The 25,790-nt window shown below is 33.5% G+C and overlaps 2 protein-coding genes across 3 annotated transcripts; one reads left to right on the forward strand and one right to left on the reverse strand.

Moving 5' to 3' along the window:
- Positions 1-2,989: 2,989 nt before the first annotated feature.
- LOC128156258 (WD repeat-containing protein 46-like) lies at positions 2,990-14,609 on the reverse strand. Of its 2 annotated transcripts, none has more exons than XM_052818313.1 (14): positions 14,486-14,609; positions 11,602-11,986; positions 11,189-11,263; positions 10,374-10,486; positions 10,059-10,146; positions 9,635-9,801; positions 9,037-9,187; positions 8,439-8,574; positions 7,857-7,956; positions 7,309-7,462; positions 6,711-6,858; positions 6,493-6,587; positions 5,827-5,922; positions 2,990-4,071 (listed from the first exon to the last, which is right to left on the reverse strand). In XM_052818313.1, exons 2-14 carry the CDS (start codon positions 11,971-11,973, stop codon positions 3,838-3,840), a joined length of 1,929 nt encoding a protein of 642 aa, XP_052674273.1. In that variant the 5' UTR covers positions 11,974-11,986; positions 14,486-14,609; the 3' UTR covers positions 2,990-3,837. The 2 variants fall into 2 exon arrangements, with proteins under 2 accessions (XP_052674273.1, XP_052674274.1); XM_052818314.1 differs by having other exon boundaries at positions 14,555-14,581.
- Positions 14,610-16,099: 1,490 nt separating this feature from the next.
- On the forward strand, positions 16,100-24,788 carry LOC128157414 (uncharacterized). The gene is made up of 6 exons (XM_052819938.1): positions 16,100-16,256; positions 18,245-18,315; positions 20,039-20,225; positions 21,879-21,956; positions 22,358-22,450; positions 24,198-24,788. Exons 1-6 carry the CDS (start codon positions 16,167-16,169, stop codon positions 24,708-24,710), a joined length of 1,032 nt encoding a protein of 343 aa, XP_052675898.1. The 5' UTR covers positions 16,100-16,166; the 3' UTR covers positions 24,711-24,788.
- Positions 24,789-25,790: the final 1,002 nt, after the last annotated feature.

A 25,790-nucleotide genomic window follows, 5' to 3' on the forward strand; every position in this document is an offset into this window, starting at 1 on the left:
GACAGCCAACAAAGTGCATTGGAAGGTAAACGACATTATATAACGGATAAATATTATTGATTATTATATTAGAAGGAAGCACATCGAAATTGGAGGGGTTCAAATCCTCCTGAGTTTGACAAAAGTACGTTGATGTAAAAAAAAAAAAAAAAAAAAGTCATCATGAAGCATTGTGAAAATTGGAGTCTTTTCTGGTTTTCGACTTGTCAAACGTAAATTTGATTAAATGTTCATTAAATCAAGATGAAAGGAAATTAAAATAGTATATTTTTCTTTCTTTTTTTTTTTTACTATCATACAACTTGGCATAGAAAAAGTAATCAATGTTTAGAATCTAACAAGGACTATATTTTTGACGTAATATTGGCGTAGGAAAATATCACATGTTTCGCTATCCAGAATTGCTGCAGATTAATGAGTCTGCTTTAGCATTTTAAAACCAATAACATTAATGTTGGATTTTTTTTACTAATGTGAAATAATGATATGATACTTGGGTTTCAGAATATGTTTTTTAAATATGATTTGCCTATCAAATTACATTTTTATAAGCTTTTTAAAGCGCCCATTCTATACAATGAATTTTGTGAAAAAATTCTTTCTTATCAAATGGTCAATATATTAGCCTTTCTGTCAATTCATATCTTTATATAAAACCTTCATAATACATAAAAATCAGAAATATTTTATTATTGGAAGCATAACAAAATGATCAAAATTTCTTCAAAATTTAAGAAAATTAGAGGAAATGCGGGATAAGCAATATCAATTTTAGAATAAATATTTATTCCAATTGAGTAGTATAAGCTGATAGACATTATGATATTCTTTCATTTCATTGATGAATAGAATCTTCAAATCTTAAACAAATGTCAACAGAACTAGAAAGAGCTACACTTATTTTCATCATCCATTACGTTGAGGAAAAAGGTAGTGACCTTGACCTGACCTTTATGCGAACAAAAAGGTATAATTTGATTAAACTGATAGAATCATTTGGTAATATGACTGTGTCGAAATTTCATGATTTTCTTATTATAAGAAGTATGTTTGATAACGAGAAGACTCCTTCCTTAAAGTGATATTAATCGAAAATCAAATATAGAGGAACACTTAGGAACAAATGAAAGTGATGTTGCATCAAATGCTTAATTAACTTCTATTTTACAGCTGGATGAGGAGTATTACTTAAACATGCAACTTGTATTGACTTGGTTTATCGTTATAACCATATCATAAATCAGAAATTCAGAGTTTTTAACAAAGACCGATAGAGGTGTAATTTTTGTTTAAACTGAAATATCAACTGATTAGAAAGGACATACATAAAAATGATAGGAACGACAAGGTTTTGGGCAAACTGTAAATTGAACTTGAAAGTTAAGAAATTAACATTTTAATAAAAAGACAATTGGAAGAGGACATTGCAGCCACCTGTATTATGGAATAGCGAGGAGAACTCAATTATGGATACCAAAACAAGCTACTGTTTTGATAAAAAAGGAAATGGTATCAGATAGCTGCCTCAATATCACGTGATGACACAGTGCAAGTACTATTTAGTTTACCAATTTCGAAGAACGTGATTCGTACAAGCCATTTACAGAGAAAGCAAGAGTCTACCAGAAGAATGTTGCGAGACATCATGGATAGTTCCGCGGTCATGTCTCATGTACTTAACAGACATGCTTGATTTTTCGATGCATATGATCTTTGTCTTTCAGCCTAAAAAGATCAAAACGTTTTGGCATCTGTGATAAGAATTCCCTTCTCAGACAAACCATTCAATGACGAGTGGAAACATTGAATTAAGGAACAAGGAAAAGTAAAATGCCAGACCAAATGGATATCTCGGTATTTTACATCACTTTTCGAGCACAAGAGGCTTTGGAAATACAAACAAACCAACTCTGTGTTATCTTGCTTGGCGCTTCTGTCCAACTATATTTCATGAATTCTAAGTTACTCAATTTAACTTTGTGATTCCTGTTTTGGAACACTTACAAAAAAAATCGCTATTCGGAGATTGCTAGCATCGACTTATTAAAAACTAATGTAGAAAATTCTACAAAATACAACACGTGGTACTACTTTGAGGAAAGAAATGTCTTACAATGATTGGATGGTGGGTTTCCTTTACACTAGTCATTTATTTGATATAAAGAGATAGGTATCCATTACCGTGATTTCATATACTTCAAAATTCATATGAATCCTTTTTTTGACGTACATCTAATAATATTTTGGTTATGCAGAAGCTACATACAAAGTATAAAAGCGGGAATCTAAGCTGTTTTCACGATATCGGACAATTTTCGTTCCATTTGTACTGGGTCATGAAATTCGTTGAAGCTTTTAGTGTCTATCTGACATCCTCGCTATCAATGTACATTTGTGTACTCCGTATGCCATATTTCGATGCCAAGGAAGAGAAAAGAACATTTCAAAGATTTAACTCTATGACTGGTGAAAGCTCAACCAAACGGTTAACAAGTGTGTGTGTGTATAATTCCGTAAACATGTATCGGGGTTTTGTTCCGATTTTGTTTGAAGTATTCTACTGTTAAATATTTTGATGTTGTAGCCCATTTTAACTTAAATTACATTAAGTGTCATAATATAGGAACTACATTATTAGTGTATATTCGCTGTGTTTTATGTTAATGTATTCAATCTTAGTTACAAGAGCAAGAGATGATATACAAAAACTGAAATTGTTTCCAGATGAGTTTTGGGCGAATTAGATTATATATTTTATATTAACAGATGGATATTGTGATAACACTACAATAAATTCCCTCTTAATGTATAAAAGCAATCTTCATATCTAAAATGGAGATCTTTAGGCTTACAAGAGGAACGCTACGTACATGTAGTACGCTTTTTTTTTGTGGACTTTTTACCATGATGATGAGATATGCAGCATATCCACTATTACTTAAAAAACAAACATACTAAATTCAGATTTATAAAAATACAAATACACCGCTCGTTTCAATTAATAGTTTATTCAATAAAAGAAACATTGCATTCACTTTTCGTTTTCAGTATAATAGTGTTCTATTTCACATCCAAGCTCTGTTTTCTGAATTTTTTTCCTTTATTTCACAATTATAGATTGATAAAAGCTCTAAATTATTTTGTTGAAAATTTTCTTTTGGGTACTTTTACAGAGAAAAAATACTAGTAACTGTTTTTGGCATCAAATTAATTAAAGAGTTTAAAATAAAAAAATTATGCAAAATATAGTTACTTAGTATTTACAAATGTCAAAAAGGGTTACATGGTCTTGGTTTTTGTAAAATAAAATATTTTTTGAAAATAAATCATTTTTTGTTGACATTCTTTATACCTTCGAATAAATCCTATGAAAAAGATGTCATATATATAAAGGACAATTATCCATATAATGCTCTTATATATAGGAATAAAATGTTTGAATGTAATATATTTCCCTATATTTTATCATTTGATCAAGCATAAATCTTTGAATCATTGATAAAAATCCAAGGTGGGTGCGTCTCAGATCGTGTAACCTTTAATGACACATTTGATGATGATAATGAAGGAAAGCAAAATTTATAACACACTTCCAAGGACCTTTTCTATTTTCTTATTGGCCCTCTTGGCATTTTATTGATGTAAAATGAGGGTTGATATTTTCACTGTTAGCTCATGATCAATAAACATGGCGAAATCAAGGTAACACAACGTTTGTCACGATGATGCCCACACCTACTGATGTAGAGTGTTCTCTGTAAACATGTTGAGCTAGAAATCCAAACTGCTGTATTCCAGGCTTTTAAAACACATCCCTGTGAAACAGGTTGGTTCCTATCATGTTTCTGTCTTCTTAAACCTGTCCAGGACGCCTTTAGACTTGGAGACTGCTGTGGAAGACTCTTTCCTGCCCTGGGCGCCCTCTTGGAGCTTGTCCTTGACCAGTTCCTTCACTGTCTGTCTTCGTCCTTCTTCTATCACGCCTCTCTTCCTCTGCTCCTTCTTTCTGCCACTGCCCTTACCTTTCATTTTGTGTTTCGGTTCGTACGATATTGACATTGGCTTTTTGAACTGTAGATAAAAAGGAAATCAGTCAGGAAACAATTGACACTAGATACTACATTATACTACAATATACTTGGATGAAGATCAGCTTTTTTAAATGTATTACCATTTTAAAATCACAATAATGCTGATAATGTTATATATGTGTGTCTATTTAAAACAAATTGGCTTTCTATGATTTGCAAACTGGCATAGGGAACTACTGTATAAAGGGTTATTTTCACTCCATGTTTTTCTTCTTCGCTCTTTTACACTTGCAAATGGTTTTGCTCTGTCCTTGGATTTGCCCAAGCAATGGAATGTATGATAGATAGATATCCTTTCTTATCAACACAGTAATTCATCCACTGACAACGAGGACAAAAGGGATGAAAATGAAAATAAAATAAGGGCAATTATTTCCCTGTATATGTTAGTTTATAATAGTATTTTGTTTATCATTGTAAACTCAAAGAGAAACAAATCTGTACAATACGAACTACCCCGGTAATTCCCCTCACAAATTTATCTAATGCATTTCAATTAAAGTAATAAAAATTGCTGTAATAACAGAAATGCACTTATTTAAGAAATTTTCAACACAGAAAATATACGGTATTTTAAGCAGTTTCAATTGATATTTTGCAATTTCTGAACTGATTACCACAAAAATTAATACATTTGTATTAAGGACACATTCTTTGTTAGAATGAATAAATTTGGTTTTTAGAAGAAAGAAAAAAATGGGCAAAAGAAGATGAGACAAATACATGTACTTAAAGTAGGATAACAGGATAACAGCACAACAGGACAATTAAAACTCATACATTAATGGACAAACAAAATGGTCATCAATGTTGTGTGGTTAATGCACAAGACAAAAGATAGCCTTACAGAAATGAGCTTGTTGAGTAGAGGCTTCATTACCATCAAACTTTCTACTTATTTTCTGCGTACGTAGTTCCTTGAGCTTATAAAATCTATCCAACTGGCTATTGGTAATTTTGCTTTTGCATTATTTCATTTTGGCATAAAGTAGTAAATTAAATAAAAGAAATTGAAATTTTACAATTTAACCAATAGGCTTTTGTGCTGTCTTATTCACCAATTTTCATAGCCAAAAAATAGCACCCTACAGTCTGTCCCAAGTTCTTGTTTACTAAAAATACACATATCTATGAAAAAAATACAATTGAAAATGATGGAAGGGAAAATATTCAAGATATCTTCATTTACACATTATCAATTTTCACTGTGGAAATTCATGTCTTATGGAGATTTACACTGGGAAATGTTGACATGTTGACAGAAGTCACTTGGAATATCTTGCAGAACTTTCAACATTATTTGTCTGTTGCAATGCAAAATCCTTTATTTTCAGCCATGCATTGAAACCTGATCTAGAGGGGGCATTTCAAAGGAGAAATTTTGAAATTTTTTAATACTTCTGAATAAACATCTTTTAATCTCTGGGGTATTTATAAATGTGAAGCAAAGATATCTTGGAACAGAGAATAGGAAGCTATTTGGTCTATCAGTTACAAACACATAGAAAGAAACAGGAAGAAAATAAAATGGAACAGACTGATAGACAGACTGGAAGAAGGAAAGAAAGATGTCTTGTAGTTCCCAGAAGAAATGAGAAGAAAACTAATGAAATCTTACATGGGTAATTAAAGAATCAACTATACTTAAAAAACAAGGAAAAAATTTCTTAAAAATCTGGTAATTCATTAGTTTCTGTGTTTTTAGGTACCCTGTAAAATAAGACACAGTACTCACATGTATTTTGTTGTTTTCTTCCACTCTCTCAACGAAACTCTTCATGTCCACCTTGCCGATCATTTTCGAGTCAAGATGAATCATCTCCGCCGGGATCTAAAGGACAAATATTTGGGGGTTTACAAATCTACAGATGCACACTTACTGCAAATGTAACTTTATCAACATTTTTAAACTCATGTGAGATTTTTAATGTTGCATGAAATCATGAACAAATCTGTCATTTGCATATAGAAAATAATACCCTTTTCCATATTACACCCTGTATCAGCCCAGGACACTAATATCAGCCAGAGGGCTGATGGCCTGAGGACTAATACTGGTCAAGGGCTGATACAAGGTAATATGGAAAATGGTATGTATTACATACTTATAATATTAACATATCTAAGACATTTGTATGACTAAATTCAATAAAGACTTTATAACACGTGAATTATGACCTTTTGTATGAATGAATCATTGCCTTAAATTTCTACCTAATCCTGAAGTGGAAAAAATCAGAGGAGTTCCATAAGGGAGAGCGATTTCATGATAATGATTTTAATTGCAAAGGTTTACTTTCAATCTTTCATAAAGTAAAAGAGTAACACACTAACACATTCACAAAGCAGTTAACAAATCTTTGGGATTTTGCGGGAGTCTGAGGTAATGACTTTAACTGACCTTGTCCAACAACATCTGGACCTCGGCCTCCCTCCTCTGTTTCTTCGTCTGGTACGGGTTAGACTCCATGGCATCAAAGTTCGCCTCTCCAGCACCTACAAAAGTCAGATGACTCAGATCACGTTTAGATTCTCCCAGCAAAACAAAGATCTGTATAGAGTTCTCTACTTTTTCTGCATGTAGTTATCAAATTTAAAGCTGCATGGTCCAAATTTTACCTGGAATGATGAGACTGGTGAACCCGTCCCCATGCCCTACCCCCAGGACATCCTCATAGGGACAGAAGTGGAGGTTGTTGACCGTGGTCCTCAGTTTGTGGATCATATATGGTGAGGTCAGCTGCTGTCTACATGGGTCTTGGTAAACCTTACAGTCAAAAAGAAGTTTTATCTAAACAGAATGTTATAAACTAAACATGAAAAGAATGCTTCAGATCACAAATTGTGGGTATTTTTAGACTATTTTTATATTGTTATACAAAGCTCCTCTTCACAGGAGATGAATAACTATATGAAATTTATCTTTACTAAATAATAGTTCACAGCTTATCAAATGATCAAATCTAAGTTTAAGATAGTTCTGGTAAGAAATGTGTAACCCCTCAGCCTCCTTAATTTTGTCAATTAAAAAATCAAATTAAAAAAAATGCTTCATTAATATTCCTCTTTTGATTTTGCATTTGTATGAAATGCACACTTCTGAAATCATATGAGTTTCCCTTCTAATGCTCTGTACAATACATGTTGTAGCTTCTAGAAGAATTAGACACTACAAACTCACATATACAAAAACACACACAAAGCCTGGTCTCTATACCTCCACAATGTTCCCCTTCCCCAGCCCCAGGGCACCTGTCTGACTGAACACCATGTGTCCTGCTCCACACCCAATCTGATAGGAGTGCACCATCTCAAATTTACGGATATCCCAAATCTTCATCTTCCTGTCCACTCCAGACGTGGCCATGTAACTGAAGCACAGGAAATTATATTAAATAAAAGTACACTCACTACTAAAAATAAAGGTGAAGGTTCCAATTTTGTATGCAAAACCAGTCTAAAATTCTGACACTAAATGACATTTGATTTGAAACCTTTCATTTATTTAGACAATAATCAAATTTCAATGTGCAAATAACTTGTCAAAATTTCCTATTTGCATGTCTCCATAGTTTAACATTTCATGGATTTAGAAAAATGTTACGTTTGTTTTACTGCTCTAGAAATTAGGTAAAACATGCACAGATTTATTACAAATAACTATTTTTCTTCAATCCAATATTCAAGCCATGGAGGATGTTTATCTTATATTGGCATTCACAGAAATGACATGGCAGAATTTCTGTCCAACTTAAAGGTACTTACTTTCCTGTGGGGTCAACAGCTACAGATCTGACCGCTGCCCCATGACAAAGCATCTTGACCAGCGGTTCGTTCACATTCGGAGACCACATTGAAACACTTCCTGAAACCAAAAATTTTGTACGAATAAAGGAGAATATTTAATACATTTTCAGATATTAATTTACTTTTCTATAAAAAAGATTTGTAAGTTGGGCAACAATCAGCAGGTTGTTTACATTATAGTCCTCTGGGTTCCCTTTTCCAGAATTTTCATCAAAAGTTTGAGGGCCAAAAGAACACATCTTTAGACTTAGTCCAAAGGACATAAAATGTATCCATAACTGATGATTTCCAGAGATACACCTTTAAAGGAAGCAATCCTTGCAGAAAAAATCTACATTGTCTGCCCACAACCCTTCACAAAGGTTATGGTTCTTTTTAAATTTTATTACCTTCACAACACTATGAATCACAAAAGCAATCCTCTAATTGTTTAATTTTTTAACAAGTCGAATCTCTTTGCTGACTGAACCAACAGTTTTGTAGTCTTTAACAGATTTATGGCATTACAGCGATTCCTACGCTGATGCACTTAGAACAAACCTGTGGGATGTCCCAGGCAAATGATGGCATTCTGGGGGTTCTGACACATGACGTCCAGACGCCCTAGTCCAGTGTTGTGACTCGCCACTTTCTGACCCACCGACACGTCTAACCAGTATAGGTAACCGGTCGCATTCTGAGAAAAAGATGGGGAATGAATGGCAGGCTAAACTTGATTTCAAATTTTGAATTAAGATGACTCTTTGAGCACAAACTCAAATTTTGAAAAAACTACCGTATGTCATGATGTCATTTTTTTCTACATGTAGTTATCAAATTTACCGTATTGAAAATTATTTGACAACTTAATATGCATTTTAGAGATACTGAGCAAATGCAAGCAAATTTTCCATCAGACAGTAATACAGTCAAACCTCTTTATCTCGAACTAGATGGGACTGGTTAAAAACTTCAAGATATCCAAGTACTGAGATATTAAGGGAAAAATAGTTAAATTTTAAGTGTTTGGGATTTAAAATCACTTTGACATATCCATGGTATTCGAGATATTGGTGTTTGAGATACCGAGGTTCAACTGTATATGCTATGAGCAAAACCACTGACAAGAACATGTATACCGGCCAGAGTCATATCTTACAGAACTGGCCAGCAGGAAATGATAGGGTAGGAACTCGAGTCTGAGTGCTTCGTTGGGCTGTTTCAGACAATGCAACTCTATGCCCTGGTTGTCATAGATATATGTCCACTGCTTCTGGGCCACAGCAAACATTGTCTCCTGGTGCAACCACCTGTAATTACAAAAGGTATTTTCATAACTTCTCCCAGATGTCTAAAACAGCTGTTGAAGCAGGAATATTCATTGGGGATTTAATTTCATTATTCTCATTGGTAGAATTAATCAACGAATTTAAATCCCTGACAAATTTTTAACATAAGCATTCATCAATGCAGAGATAATACATGATATATTTTTGAGACTACAATATGATGAAATTAAATCCCAACAAATTTGTCTTTGGTTTAAAAACAACCAAATTTTAACCCAACAAATATATGTGCTTCTACAGTAATTCAAATTCAGATTTGTATCAATTTAAGGATTGTCACTTATATATTACAGAAAAGATAGTAAATATATATGATAAATTAACTTTAAAAGCTTTATAGTTTCTATATAATTTTTCAATGTAAATGTATGTATGAGAACAATGGAAGGTGAGGGTCACTCCTTATACCTGATGTCTCTGACTGTCTCCATGACATTAATTTCACAGAGCAGACGCTTGGTCAGCCAATCCAAGGCCGCGACATGGCCTTTACTCCCTGCTATCAATAAATGTTTTCCATTTCTGGTGTACTGTGCCTTGTATGGCCCAAACTGAGTCAGTTCAAGGTTAAAGTGCTGTGGAAATAGAAACATTCAAAACTGTATACACAGAACTAGGTTCATATTGTTGCAATAAATCTAAAACCATAAATAGAAAAGAACAAAGAATACATCCTGAAAATTTATTTTCTTTCATAAAATTTTAATATTAACCTGATAAAAATCTTTTTTTTTTAATCTGAACCAACTCTTTAACCTTAGAGAAAATTGAATTTTATTTGATTGCTTGGCAAATGTATAGTACATATATTAGACATCTGAGAGGTGGATACCTTTTGAGCTGTGGTTATGTCTGCGGCCTGGACGATGTCCGACTGAGTGACGTTGGTTGTACTCTCTCCATCCTCTGGTATCATAAATCTGCCAGGAAAAGAAAAACAAAAATATCATCACTCAATTCTTAGCTTAACACAGGTACCTGAAATTAACAACTGTGACAATTCAGTGACTGAACATGTCATGAAAACTTTATAAAAATTATTATTATATGATATATCCCACTCTAAGTTTAACAAATTTATTTATAATTTAAAGTTTTGGACAATTTACACTGTAAAAGAAAAGCTTTAGACTTGGGACTGACATACCCTGACTGTTCCTGGAGAAGACGCTCGGAGCGAGCTGCCTGTTTCACCGCCATTGTCACCTTCTTCTCGTTCTGAACCAGTTTAACATGTCCATGATGTGTCCGTGCTCCTTTCTTAAATAAACAATATGATTTCTTGATTAAACTTTATGTTGTGTTCTCTGTTTTTTGATTAAAGTATAAAGAAAACAAGATATCTGTGAGCCAATGCTCACTAGTGATATCATACCCCCACCCTGAGGTAAATAAACAAAATAAGCAGTAAAAATTTAACAGGAAGTTGACAATCATCAAATTTATAAAAAATTGAATCCAACCATATGCCACGCCTTAACAAAGACTGGGTAAAAATTTCAAGCATCTGCAATTGATAGTTGCTGAGAAATCTTTGACAAAAATTTCAGACCAATTAAACCACATACTGACATTTGCATTGGAACAGTATGCCACCTTTTATCCAAGGCACAAAAATACCAATATATACAAGCTAATCCTTGAACAAATTTTAATGAAATAAAAATTATGAATTCAAGTTGAAATTGTGTGTCAAAAACTTGAAAAAGAAAAAAGATTTGTATGTGTACATGCATATTAATAAAGATATTTATTGAAATATTACATTTTTTGTCTTAAAAGAAACTAAGAGAAGGAGAATGAAGTCACACAGAACATTAAAAGTAAATCTGTAGATATTTACAAATAACTGTACATGACTACCTTATTTATTAGCTTTTTTTTTAGATTGCGCATCTTACTATTTTTAAATAATGGGTTATTCACATGTTCTTTTTTTTTTTTATACATTCCCAGACTTACAGTGTGTAACTTTTTCCCTCTCTGGTATTTTGACATCAGCTTCTTTGGAACAGGTGCATCTCCTGGATATCTGTCCTGGAAAACAACACAATTTTACAGATTTTACAGATGAACTACATAAAAGTACATAAAATTACAGATTATAAAAAAATCTGTAAAGTTTATAACAGATAAAAGCAGATGTACATATGGAATAATTATGAAATCATCGTTGAGAGATAGGAGAAGAAGGGAATTGATCAAGACAAGGAGACTCTCTATTTCTTGACAAATAATCGATCTTCGGGAATCAGCTGCTACTGTTAGATATGTCAAACAATTACCCCTGCTTATTGCCTGGTCAATTTCCTAACACAGTCATAAAATGTTGCTTATAAAAATACTGAATCACTTAATTTTAAATGATGTAATACCTTCCTAAATTCACTTGGACTTTCTGGATCTCTCCTCTCATCTCTGTTAGCTTTGCTGTCTTGCTTTGGTCCATGCTGAAGCCTTTTCAGATCTTTATTAGGGCCACTTTTCTGCACTATATTTCTAAGTTTCTTTTTCACTTTTTCTGGTTGATTATCAACACTTTTTTCAGTCAATTCTGTTTCCTGTGTTTCACATATCTTTTTTTCTTGTCTTGTTTTTGCTCTCTTTTGAAATTCAGTTTTTTTGCGATCAAACTCCTTAAAAAACTTCTTTCGCCATGGTTTTTGAGCTTTTTTTGAGGGTTTTACGCTTTCTTTCGACTTAATCCCAGTACTATCATCCTTCTCTTTATTTTCAGAGCTCTCCATTCTGATTCATATGCTGAAATTTAAATTCATATTAATCTTCACCTGCTCGTCAAACATTTTTTATAAAACATTCCATTAATCAGAATTGATCATTCCTTCTGCTTTTTTTTTAACTTAATAACAACTATTTTAGTTAGTTTTTAACTGAAAAGACATTAGCTTTACACAAATCTTTCAACAAATAGAGCAAACAAAAGTTCTGACATAAAATGTCATATTAAACAAAATAATCAAATCAAGGCTGACAAATCTAGATCACATTAATTCGAAATCACAAAAAAACATCTTTAATCAATTTTGCGATACCTACAGACTTTTTCAATTAAAAGGTTGTTCAAGCCAAAATATAACTTGGGATGGGGGTATAGGGTCAGTGTTCAATGGCATCCTAAATTTCCATCACAAAAAATTCACTATACTTTGTCCAAAGTGTCTGCTTCCACCGCTTTTTGCATACTACTTTGATAATTATAAATACCTTTGTGCCCTAACTATGTTCATTCAGTAAAACAAAAAAATCTGGATCTTTTATTTTGAAACGCCTCCTCTAAAGCCTTGGGTTTTAATACACATAAAAAAAAAAAGTCTATGGGGATTTTGCATTGCAAACAACATGGAAAGTACAGGGACGATAACTAAAAACAAGAGGCCAATTGGCCTTAACAGTCACCTGAGTAGCATATAACCCATACACACACTTGTCGAGGATTCTCATATATGCATTTAATTAATTAGGTTTCATTCTGGAGTAGAAAAATTATAAATTTGTAATGACGACCACCTCCCTGCCTGAAATCTTTCAAAAAGAACTGTGAAACCTATAATTTTGGCGAAAAACTTAAAGATCTGGTCTACAAAATCATGAATTCAGTTTTCCTTTCAGGTGTGTGGGAGTAAAGAAGATATTTTTTTAACATTATATGCATTAACACCTATACATCCATTTTGGCCCTGCCCTAGAGTAAAAACCCATACTCCAGGGGACATGAAAATTAAAATTTCATTAGAGAACTTCCTGGTAAACATAATTTTAAGTTAGTTTTTTATACAGATGTGTGAGAATAGAGAAGAAAATTTTTGAACATTATATCCATTAACACAATATTGCCCCCCCCCCCCCCATGTCCTGAACCCCTGACCCTGGGGCAATGAATTTCACAATTTAGGTAGAGGAGTTTGTGGACACCATAACCATGTATTCAGTATTTTGCCCACTTGTGTGGGAGTAGAGAAGAAGATTTTTTGAGATTTAAAACTTTTTTATTTTATGGCCAAATTGGCCCCTACCTAGAGCCCGAACCCCTGACAAAAGGGTCATGAATTTCATAATTTTGGTAGAGGGCTTCATGGACATTATAACCAGACATTTACATTTTAACAAATATATATGGGAGTAGAGAAGAAGATTTTCCAAGATTTAATTCATTTTTATTATATGGCCATATTGGCCCCACCCTAGAGCCCGAACCCCTGACAAAAGGGTCATGCATTTCACAATTAAGGTAGAGGGCTTCATGGACATCATAATAATGCATTTAGTTTTTAACAAATAAATATGGTAGTAGAGAACAAGATTTTCTAAGATTTAATACATTTTTACTATATGGCCATATTGGCCCCACCCTAAAGCCTGAACCCCTGACCCAGGGTCCATGAATTTCACAATTTTGGTAGAGGGCTTCATGGACATTATAACTATGCAGGTTTTTCCTCACATGTGTGGCACTGGGAGTAGAGAAGAAGATTTTTGAAAATTTGGCTTTTTTTTTTTTATATTTGGCCCACATGTGGCGCCCGGGCCCGGGAGTGGTAGAGCCATGCATTTCACAATTTAGATTCCTCTTACCATAGAGATGCCTCACACCAAAAATGGTAACAATCAGCCTTGAAGTTTTTAAGAAGAAGTTAAAAATGTAAAATTGTAAATGCACAACGACTGACGAAAGCGGATAGCAGTAGGTCACCTCAGTTTACTCAGGTGACCTAAAAAAAGTGTAAAGGGGGTGGTGGTTTATCTCCTTTCACCCCAGCAGGACTCTGACCCCCTTCTAATTTTCCTAATTTATTTAAAAATGGTAGTTTCCCACCAAAACCTATAAGGATTTCATTGGCTCCTCTCCATAATTTGAGTATGCACCAATAAGGCAGTATCGAAGCCAAAAATGAACTGATATACTATAGAATATGCAACAGAACAGCACTTCTGCTCAAATACACATCTACTGGTTCCCCATCTGTACATATATAGTACTCCTTTTAAGTGAAATATTGTCGGTATTAACATTTTCATTTGTTATAATTGTTATCCTTAAATAAATTTTACACTATTCATTGGCATTTCTTTCTTTTGTAATTATAATAATATGTCATGTACTTGTCTGCTCTGTACTCTGAATTAGAAATAAATGATCTGTGTCTGTATATACTGTACCTTCAACTTATATTTTACATGTAGTTACATCAGATTTATCATTCTTAAACACAGACTTTACAAAAGTAGAAATAGTTATACCATTCAAAAGGAAAAGATTTATCCAAGCGTAAGAATCTGCTTAGAAAACTGTATATTTCGCTTATTTACCTAACACACCATCACACACGTGTTAAATCAAAACATATTTTTAGACAAGTCGTACGAAAATTTTATTTGCGATATTTTGTTAAGTCGTTCGACGTCCAGGCACGCAGCATTGGAAGGGGGTGAGGCAGTAAACTGACATAAGCCTAAGGCTAACATAATTTTTGAGGTGCCCCCCCCCCCCCCCCCCATTTTTCGAAGCTTATGAAATAAACGAAATTAAATTTGAAGACTTTATAGAACAACGTATGACCCCCTTCCCGGATTAAAATTTTGAAGACGTGGGGAATTTAATGCTGCTTTTTCTCTCCTCTCAAGATTTTCGTTGCATCTGTGGCCCCCTTCGCGTTTCAAAAATAACAACATCGTCTTAAGCCATGGTTTGGAGTTCGCATATGAGAAGATTGTACATATAATCATTACGGGCTGTGGTTTCTGCCAATGACAACTGAACTCAGTGGAAAGTACAAGATTTCAAAGGCAGGACAGCGGTGATTTGTTTTGCGGGTGAACTCGTTTACAGAAAGTGGAAATTATTTAAAAAGGCAACCATTTTTTATCTTCAGCAGCAAATTTCGGAGTGGTTTTAACAGCGATTCGTCTAGAACCAGGGGTTGTTGATCCCGTTCGACCCAGTTGCACATTGCATGAATATAGCCTTTGTAAGGCAAAATTCGGAATTTTGCAGAAATGTGTAAAATTGTAAGGATGTAGAAGACGCTAAGATGAATATAACGCGATATACAGCCAGTGGTTACTGAAAAGAATGAACAAGCTCTCCCAAACCAAGCTAGGGTTTCCGATACACAGCCTTTTGTAAGTGAGGACTCGAGCGTAGTGTATCGAAAACCCTTGTCTAGTGATGCAAAAGAGTTCCACCTCAGATAATTACAAATTAAAAGCAACTTAGATCACGTCTTGGTTTGATTCAAGTCGCGCTTTGAGGCTTATACGTGTGCAGCAGTGAATGGGTTTATCAGAAGATAGTAGAGGACTGGTACAGCATAGGCGTCGGAACCGGGGGGGGGGGGGGGAGTGGGGCTTAGCCCCCCACTTTTTTTTGCAAATGTAGACCTAACCATTAGGCACATATATAGCATCATAGATTATTTTTTATCGCAGGAAATATAGTTGTTCCTAAATTACCCCCCCCCCCCCCCCCCCCCCACGGATTAGGATCTTCATGATTTTGGGAAACAGGTTTTTTTTTTCGCAATATTTCCGAGGATTAGTCTAGCCCCCCCCCCCCCACTTTCAATTTCCTTCCGACGCCAGTGTACAGGTACATGTACATGCACTTTGGCTCTGTCATTGCGGTCCGGGACATGGACATCCTTCGGCCCAAAACGCGTAGAAGCCTCGCCCCTTGTAACGTATTCTCACCCTCGCCAAAATATTGCTCATATTTTAGGTGAATGAACCATATGTATTTTGAATTATTTGACCAAATTCCTGACTTCCTTTAATTTTATTAATTTCTATTTATTATGTTGACTAAGCAGTAGTATTCCGTAATATAGTTTCCGCATTCCCTTACAAGGAACCAAAACCTATTTTTATTTATAACTTTAATAGCTTATCAGCTAATCTAGTCTTTCAAACCGAAAGTAGAAAAATGGTGACACTTGAACAGGTACTGGAAAACTTTGAATCCCACGATGATAGTGAGATGAAGAGAATAACAGATATTATAACTGGCCTTCTGGTAAGTTACAGCGGTGCCATCTACATATCTTTTGTTTCCAAGTTTTATACCTGTAATGGTAAAGGCTACATACATGTACATGTATTTATATGTTCAAGATGATTTGTAATGGTATGTGCAAGGGCGGATCCAGGTCATTTTTCCGGCAGGGGTTTAAAAACGCAATTTTTTATTTTATTTTTTTTACTAGAGAGTAAAGTCAAATCAACAACATGTTATTACACATCCAATTTGCATGGTCTTAACTAGGGTATATTTTCTCTGAGGCTAACATTCGACTTTTCAATTTTTTATGAGGAATCTGGGGGCTGCCTAAGGACCCCGGAGATTCTCTTGATTCTAGTCATTTCCAAGCAAGTTTTTCTATGTTTATTGTAATCCTTTTTTCCCTTTTCTACTTAATTAAACAAAAGGATGAATTTAGGAATTTATGTAAACGAGCTACATTTTGACTCGCAGTAAGTCTTATATGTCACCTGCTATGCATAAAAAAAAATCAAAGTATAAATGAGTCACCATTATAAAATACAACACGGAAAATTTTGGTCATAAAATTAGGAATCAACGCCGTGTGGCTTTCAAGCATTACAAAAAGTACTTAGGAAAAAAAGAACATTCTCATGAAATTCAGATTTATATAAAGATACATTTAACGTATATTATACACGATAGCTGGTCGAGCCATATTTACCATGGCATCATATTAGCAATATGCATGTATGTTTAGTGGGCATAATTCTGTTTTTATTTCTAATAAAAAAGTATTTCTGTCATATTCGGCATGCATGAGGCATTTGCCTCAATTGCCTCTATGTAGTAAAGCCAGTATATTTACATCTACCAAGTACTATTTCCTCTATTGCTTACGGAAACTTATAGTTAATTCATAACTCTATAGAAACAGCCAAACTGAAATCTACACGCCCCGTTTATCGATTAATCGAAATCTACAGCGGCTGAAACTGACAAGGAACTGTCAGGACTGATATCTACACGCCCTGTTTATCGATTAATCGAAATCTACAGCGGCTGAAACTGACAGGACTGAAATCTACACGCCCCGTTTATCGATTGGTCGAAACATACAGCGACCGAAGAAAAATCACGACTGCACGAAATAATCGTGATGATGAGAAACTCAAGGTCTCACAAGAGACGATTTGGCTGTTTGTTTTAGCTACCGTACTTATGTACGTTAACAGTAATTTAGTGAACTTTACTAGCTTTTCATAATCAATTTAATATAAATAGTTAAAAGAAAGATGTTAATATAAACAATAAAATGCTTTCTTTGATGTTTCGAGTTGGTTATGATGGCAGCGATCATAACGCGGGTTATGTATATTTTCTGCAATTGTCGCTACTTTCATATCCCTAGTGAATCACCAAAGAAAGCATTTTATTGTTTATTAAATATGGCACTGCTTTGCCTGTGATTGAAACGTGTATAGTCCAATAAATTTCAAATGACGTAATGTGGGCATAATCAAGTTTTCAATAATCAATTGCTTAAAATTATTTACATTTAAGTAATAAGGAGTAATTTTTTTTTAAATTATGAGGTAATAATTTTGGTGGGAAATCAAATCTATGATAGAACCCTTTGGGCTTTATCATAGATTTGATCTTTTAAGGCTTTATTCGGGCTCTATTGGATTTCATTACGCCCCGACCAAAATTATCACCTCATACTATTCAAAGAATGATTTCTTAATCCTTAAGTACATTTAATAACAAAACTAGTAATTCAAACATGTCAGTTGAAATATGATTTGCTATTTATTAATGGAAATGTAATGTTTTTGGCTAAGTAGTAATTATATCACTATCTGATTTCTTCTTCGAATGGGGGGGGGGGTGGTTGGTCGGTTTTTAGTTGGTCACTAGAAGAGCCTGAAAAGGACATCAATTGACTCATAATAAAACAGTTATACGGACAATGATGTCTCATATTTGATGTTTTTAATTTCAGTTTCTATATTTTTAAGGCAAACGAAAAAACAAAAGTTGAAAGAAAAGTAGCTCAAGAAGAAGAACAAGTGAAAAAACTGAAAGAAAGGTAATAATTGCATGCATACACAATTAAGTTAAAGTTGTTGTGACAATTTACATGTCATTTTATAGTAGTTATACGATATTAAAGTGAATATATTTAGAATGCTTACGTTAAAAATCATCATAGAAAAATACTTCAATGTCTTAGACCTCTTTTATGAAATCAATTTTCAATCTTCTACGTTAAAAAAGTCTCACTATATTTCTATGTAAAAATAGCAAACAGGCCAGTTTTTTATGTCCTGGTATAATTAATGGAAAATTCTGTTAAAGATGTTTTTGACGTTGAATGTAAGATTTTAATAAAAGTTTAAAGTTTGTTATCTATTTCAGTCTATGAAATGAATGAGCATTGCATTACATGTACCTTAGTACTGTAACATTTATTGGTAGATGATTTCCTAATATATATACATTTAACCATTTCTTTTCACAGAAAAAATGTTCTAAAATAATTTACAATATTCTTTGAATCACGAGAAGGTTAATGAAGCTTTTATATATTAATAAAATCCACAATGAATGTACTCTTTTTTAGTTCACTATACACGTCTTTGTAAACTTTGTTCAGAATAATCACCAACTATTCTGTCCAATGATTTATAGGTTTGAAAACTATATTTTCCCCAGTAAGAAGATTTTTTCAAATCAACTTTTAAACCCGGCTGTCGTGGTTTTGAGTGATTGACACAGTATAACGCCGTTACTTCTTGTGATCAGGTGTACAATATATGGAATTGTTTAAGTCTTCAATTTTACGTAAAAAAAGATTTTTGAAAAATAAGTTGTCGATGTGTCTTCTATCAAACTGGGCGAATTACCATTGCCTAAATTTAGAATTGTTGTTGTAGTTAGATTTATGATTTTATAAACACTTAAACAATATATTCATCTCTTCCTTCTTGATGTAAAAGACAGAGCCACAAAATGTACAGCTTTCAATGATTATGGGGAAAATGTTTTGTGAACTGAATTATTCTCCCTTTGTCTTTTTTTTTAAACAAACTACCCAGTGTAAAACATTGTCTAGGATTAAATATGGCTGTAAGGTGAAGTGTGTAAATTTTTCTGATGATTCAGTTCATGAAATTAAATTTTTCTTTAATGAAAGGTTCTCTAAGGATTTGACGATCAATAGCGTTTTTTGAAAAAGAAATGAAATGTAAATTCGTTAAGGAAAAACACCTCCTGCATATGAGGCACGTAAAGTGACGGTATTAGAAGATTTGTGTATTATGATTCTGGTCAGGCAAGCTTCTCAGTTTATCCGTCTGTTGTAATTAAATGCACTATTTGTATCACAGATTTCAATTTATTAGCTTTTTAATACGGACCGTATTGAATGATGAAAAGAATGCTAGAATATGTTCCCTTTTTGATTTACGGATACCAATTACAATGTAATATGTAATATGAAATATTGTGCGTATACAGAAGCTAAAATGTTATATACATGTACATATATCTGTTATATATATACAGAAGCTGAGTTAGCGCTTTTCAGTACTATCAGCACTTTGATTATCAGTTGTCAAAACTCATATCGATGTCGTTTCCTTTCAGTCTTGTTACCTTGTAAGCTCCGAGAATGCATTTGTTGATTAAGTCCGGTAGCGCTTTACATAAACAAACAACAATCAGAACTTGACAAGTAGTTTTCTCCTTCGCTTTGATCGCATACATATCTCATTTGAAAAGAAGCAAATATCTTTTTTCATATTAAACAGATTGAGGAGTCTACAGGAAAATCCCAAGGATGATGGAACAAACTTAAATCTGTCAGATACAGAACAGATATGGAAACATTTTGATCTACAAAGAACGGGAGTTATAGATGAGATAGGAGGAAACAGAGATGAACAAACTGTTTGTCTAACAGACAAAGAAAACACTAGCCTCGGAAACATTGCTAATGTAAAATTATCACATTAAAACATTACTCTAGGCATATTTATATTGAACAAAGTTTTCGGTACGATGATACATAGAAACCTACACAGTTCTATTCTTTCTTATTTGTGAATAGTAATTATTAGCTCACTTAATTGAGCTGAAAGGTCAAGAAAGCTATTCTGATCACATTTTGTCTGCCGTCCGTCTGTCTGTAAACTTTTCACATTTTCAACATCTTGTCCAGAATGAGCCAAATTCAACCAAACTTAGCACAAAGCATCCTTTGGCAAAAGGGATTCAAAGTTATGAAAATTAAGGATCAAGCCCTTTTACAAGGGAAGATAATTAGGAATTATTGTTAATTGTGAGAAATTGTCAAAAATATTCTGCTCAAGATCCATTCATCCAGGAAAGCTGAAACTCATGTGAAAGTAACCTCAGGTAGTTTTATATTCAAAGTTGTGAAAATAATGACCCCTGGGGGTAGGGCGGGGGGCCACAATGGAGAAGGGTCAAATATTTTCGTAGTAATATAAAGAGTAAATCTTAACAAATAGTTTTCTCAAGAAATACTAGTATTTGTCCAGGAAGTATCCTGAGGTAGTGTAGATTCAAAGTGTGAAAATCATGACTCTTGGGGGTAGGACGGGGGCCACAATTGGAGGGGGGTGTCAAATTTTTGCAAAGGAATATATAGAGTAAACCTTAAAAATATTCTTTTTAAGAGGTATTTGGCCACGAAAGCTGAAACTTGTGTGAAAGCGTCCTCAGATATTGTAGATTCAAAGTCGTGAAAATCATGACTATCGGGGTAGGGTGGGGCAACAATGGGGGTGTGGGTGGGTGGGTTGGTCGAAGTTTTACATAGGAATAGAATATAAAGAGAATTTTTTTTAGAAATCTTTTCAGAAACCAATCAGCAAGGAAAGCTGAAACTTGTGCGGAAGGATCGTCAGGTTGTGAAGATTCAAATTTATTCAAATCATGATATCCGGGTGTAGGATGGGGTCACAAGAAGCGGGAGGAGGGGGTGACAATTTTTTACTTAAGGATATATAGAGCAAAATCTTAAAATCGTTTTCTTAAAAACCATTCGCTAAGGAAAACTGTAAATTTAGTTAAGATGGTGTAGATTGAAATTCGTTAAAATCAAAAACTAGTAGGGTAGGGCCACGTTGGGGATCCAGTTGTACAATGGAAAACATTTTACTTATTCACCAAAACTGTAATGTTATAATTATGGTTTTACTTATACTAGTATGCAAGCATTTTGACATATTGCCAATACTTTTAAATTGTTTAGACTCTGGCCCCTGGGCGTTTCTTAGGCCTCACAAGGGGTTCAGAGTTTTATGTAGGTTTATATCCCGTATATAAACAATTTCATGGGATCTTTTTAAGAACTGCAATGCTCAACATGTGATATGACTATAAAACCATCCTGTTAGAAAATGGACTTGATTATAAACATAAGAATATCCAGGGGGAAAGGACTTTTTATTTATACAGGATCGACACGCTGCACATGACGCATAATACCACATTGTCTAGATATATTGTATATGACTCCATGAAGCTGATTTTATCATGCCTATTGTTTCTCAGGTGAGTGATGTGGCCCAGAGACCTCTTGTTTATGGATATTCTCAATTTAACTTTTATTTAACTTTAAAGGCTGCTCTGAGTCTATGCGCAGAAGAATTTAAAAACCAAAAGGAAAACGTATTAGCAGCCCTAACCGGAAAACCCGTGGTAAGTAATTTATTCTAGGAATGAACTGTTCGATAAAATTAGGCTAGTTTTTAAAAAGTTTATTAACATAAGCGTTTGTACTGGTTCTAAGTAAGTTTTTTGAAATTGCATTTAATACGTTATGATATGCTAATAAGAAACAAAATCTCTGTTGGCATTTAAATAGGTTTATTTAAAATTTTGGAGATATAAAACTTTTACAGTATTAAGTAAAATTCTTAAATTGTATTAAGTACAATTTAAGTTGTAGTCAATAAAATTCACAGACTACTGTTTCATTTTAGTGGAGGTGCATGGTTTACATGAATCATCTCAGTAGATTGAAATCATAGATTCAACAGAGTCCAGATGGTTTTTTTTAGACAATGCTCGTGCTAAATTTATGTATTTATTTACATAAGGAACTGTCTTCAAATGAGTTGAAAGAACTAAGGAATGAAATCGAAACATTTCAACTGGAGCTGGAATCTGACCTTGTTCCCTATCTCTTGGAGGTAACAAGAAAACTACTAAGCGATTTTTTTTGCTTAAGATATCCCACTCTTCAATGTTTTTGTCTCAAGAAATTCTAGAGAAGTATTTCGAAGTATATCATTGAAAATGTAGATGAAACATACTTTAAAATACAAAGATCAAACATAATGGGGGGGGGGGGGGGGTGTCAGTATTTATTCCTCTGAGTTACGGCCCATTTAATTTGACCTTTTTGCACCTAAAAAGTAATTTCATCCTGATTAGGATTGGTTGTCAGTATTATTGATTAAGCAAACTTATTTTTTCTTCAAACTTAATATTGTTTTTAATTGTGCACAATGGTCACACTAGATAGAGGGATTACGAAAAACGTTGGTACGAAGCTGCATAATTTTCATGTGACCTTTTGGCATTTAATATATAGAGGATATCTATATTGTGTGATTTTATATTTGCTTTATCCAACGAGTTGAAATGGTGTATATATTCGCGAGGCTTGCCGAGCGAATATAACCATTTCAACGAGTTGGATAAAGCAAATATAAAATCACACAATTATAGATGTTCTATTTATCTCATACAATTTGATTTATATTATGAAGCTTTTGAGACAGTCCCTTGTGTGACCCAAATTGGTTTTATTCTTCAAAGTTTAAAAACGATGATGCAACGTTGTGTTATGCGGCTATTGTGACCTTGCGCAATACAATTTAGTACGTCATTCCTGAGATAAATCTAACTTTTTTAATGTAAAGTTTCACTGAAATAAACCTTAAAATAATTTTTAGCTCTAGATAATTTTTCTTAGAGCTTTTTCACTTGATTAAATGGAAATTCCGATTAGAAGACTTGAATAATCAGTTTTGTTGACATACACAAAGTTGCGAATGCTCGTTAGTTTGAATTGACTCGAACGAAGACAGTTGTTGATGCATGATGTTTAATAAAACAAACACTAGGCTAGCCTTATGATTCAAAATTGAAAATAGTGAATAAGGATGCTTACTGGTGGTGGAATAAAAGTCTCATGAAACATTATTTCGGTAAGTTCTTGTTTATAAACACAACCAGAGCGCTCTGTTTTCATCGCGTCGTCAGGATGAACTCCTTGATAGTTAACGTAATTTGTAGTTTTATAAACTTCACAAAGCAAATTGAAAGTTGGAAGTGGGCTAAATTTATCAAAATTCTTGACAAAAAAAAGGGTCTTGTGGTTACGGTTATGAATAACTTTGCAAAAAAGGTGTGGTGGGGGGGGGATAACCCCCCCCCCACTCACAATAGCCCCCCGGTTCCGACGCCTGCGCTACGCAGTTATGTGTTTTCCTTCATATTTGTAATTTAAATCTTTGACAAAATCAATTTTATATTAACTTTTGTAGTATATATAGTTATGTTGAAAGTACTAGCAACCCTTCGAATATAGGTCACTGAAGCTTTGAAGCGAGGGGCTGTGTCAAAAGTAGTTCCGACCGGAAGTATTTGATATAGCATCACCCGTGTGATATAGCAAAGGTTTATCACACGGGTAATATACACCACACGTATGAGATAAAGACATGTTCTATAATAGTTACAATTTGACTTTGAGATAAAAACTTTTTGAATGTCGAGAATTTTTAAGATTGATTTAGTTTGCCTAAATTTAAGTATGTTTTTAAATAATAAAACATGGAGGTCAGTGATGTCATAGTTTAGATATTACTTTTGAAGCCCTATATCTAAAATCATTAAAAGATTTTTGATTATGTTTGTTTAATCTTTTAGAATTTGTGCAAAAGTCTATCAGAGACCAACATATTGCCTTTAGTCATAACCAAAATCAAATCAGACTGGATTTTGAAAATAAATCAATCAGAAGATATAAAACTCAAGGGATCGCGGTGTGAAAAGTATATGAAAGCATGCCTCAAAGTATGTTGGATCTTGATTAAAGGTCAGCAGGAACCGGCAAAATTTGTCTGGGAGGTTAATGGCAATGAAAAATCATTTAAATGTTTGACAACCTCTTGCAAAAAGCAAAAGAGCTGTGAACGACGAGTGTGTAGACCAGCGGTTTACAGAGGAAGTGACACAAGTGAAGGGAAATATACATGTATGTCATGTACCCCAGGTAATACCCCAGAGCGAAATGAGTCTGCAAAAAGCGATAAAAAACAAAATAGAAAAAGTGCCCCTGTAAACACAACCGCGCAACATGATGCTGGAAAACAGAGGAAAAGCACCTCGTCCACCGCAGCTCCATTTACCAATCAACCTCAAAAGGGCCTAGATTTCTAAACACCTTACTAGGAATTCCATTTATCACATTTTATATATTATTTAGATAATAGTGTAATGTTGTGATGTACTTTTAAATATATATATATATATATTAATCATTTATACAATTAAACAAATTTATTAAGTGTCAATCATTTTAATTAATCAATATTTTGACCTTAATACTTTATACGTTCCTATATTATTTAGTTTATGAATAATATTTCAGTCATTTTAATTAATCGATATTTTGACCTTAATACTTTATAGGTTCCTATATTATTTAGTTTATGAATAATATTTCAGTCATTTTAATTAATCGATATTTTGACCTTAATACTTTATACGTTCCTATATTATTTAGTTAATGAATAATATCAAAATGATGTTATGTTGGTTTGTTAATGCTGGAACAGTAAATCTCTATATAACATTGTTTGTTATTATACTTTCATGTTAAATACTGAAATCTGATTGGTTTAGACGCAGTTGGTAATCCGTTCTATTACCCTCAGCGTTAGCAACACACTTGGCAACGGGTAACACAAGGAATTGTTACATGCGCGTAAATTATGCGCGCACGGTTCGCCGTAGAATTCAGTTCATTTCTATATAATTTAATTCTGGTTGTAACGCGCCTTCTGATTGGCTAAAAAAATTATTTTATATCGTATAAAGAATGTTGCCTACGTCATAGTAAGACTAACGTCAAAAACGTATCAATACGCCTGACGTTACGTTTGAATTTTGTACCATTTTACCTCATTTTAAAGGTCAAATGACCGTTTTTATCTACAATGAAGAGTAAAAAAATTAAATTATAAGCAATGAATTCAATGTTTATTAGTTTTATACGATATAAAATTATGGTTTGAAACAGTTTACGGTTTTTTATAAACCGCTTCGCGGTTTATAAAGCGTAAACTGCCCCAAACCATTTTATATCGTATAAAACAAATAAATATTGAATTCATTCCTTAAATAAAAGCAGTAAAATTTTCTTTAAAAATAAGACATTCAGTATAATAAAATAGATAGTGCCTGTTTGGGAGGGTAACTGTTGAAATTGACACCCCTCGAAAACAATTTCAACAGTTA

The sequence above is a fragment of the Crassostrea angulata genome, chromosome 7 (assembly GCF_025612915.1).
Source record: "Crassostrea angulata isolate pt1a10 chromosome 7, ASM2561291v2, whole genome shotgun sequence".
Lineage (NCBI taxonomy): Eukaryota > Metazoa > Mollusca > Bivalvia > Ostreida > Ostreidae > Magallana > Magallana angulata.

Coding starts and splice junctions, on each gene's coding strand:
- LOC128157414 (XM_052819938.1), top strand. CDS start 16,167: ATGGTGACACTTGAACAGGTACTGGAAAACTTTGAATCCCACGATGAT. Junction 16,257..18,244: donor ATATTATAACTGGCCTTCTG/GTAAGTTACAGC, acceptor TATATTTTTAAG/GCAAACGAAAAAACAAAAGT. Junction 21,957..22,357: donor CCCTAACCGGAAAACCCGTG/GTAAGTAATTTA, acceptor TATTTACATAAG/GAACTGTCTTCAAATGAGTT.
- LOC128156258 (XM_052818313.1), bottom strand. CDS start 11,973: ATGGAGAGCTCTGAAAATAAAGAGAAGGATGATAGTACTGGGATTAAG. Junction 9,802..10,058: donor ACATAACCACAGCTCAAAAG/GTATCCACCTCT, acceptor CTATTTCCACAG/CACTTTAACCTTGAACTGAC. Junction 9,188..9,634: donor GAGACAGTCAGAGACATCAG/GTATAAGGAGTG, acceptor TTGTAATTACAG/GTGGTTGCACCAGGAGACAA.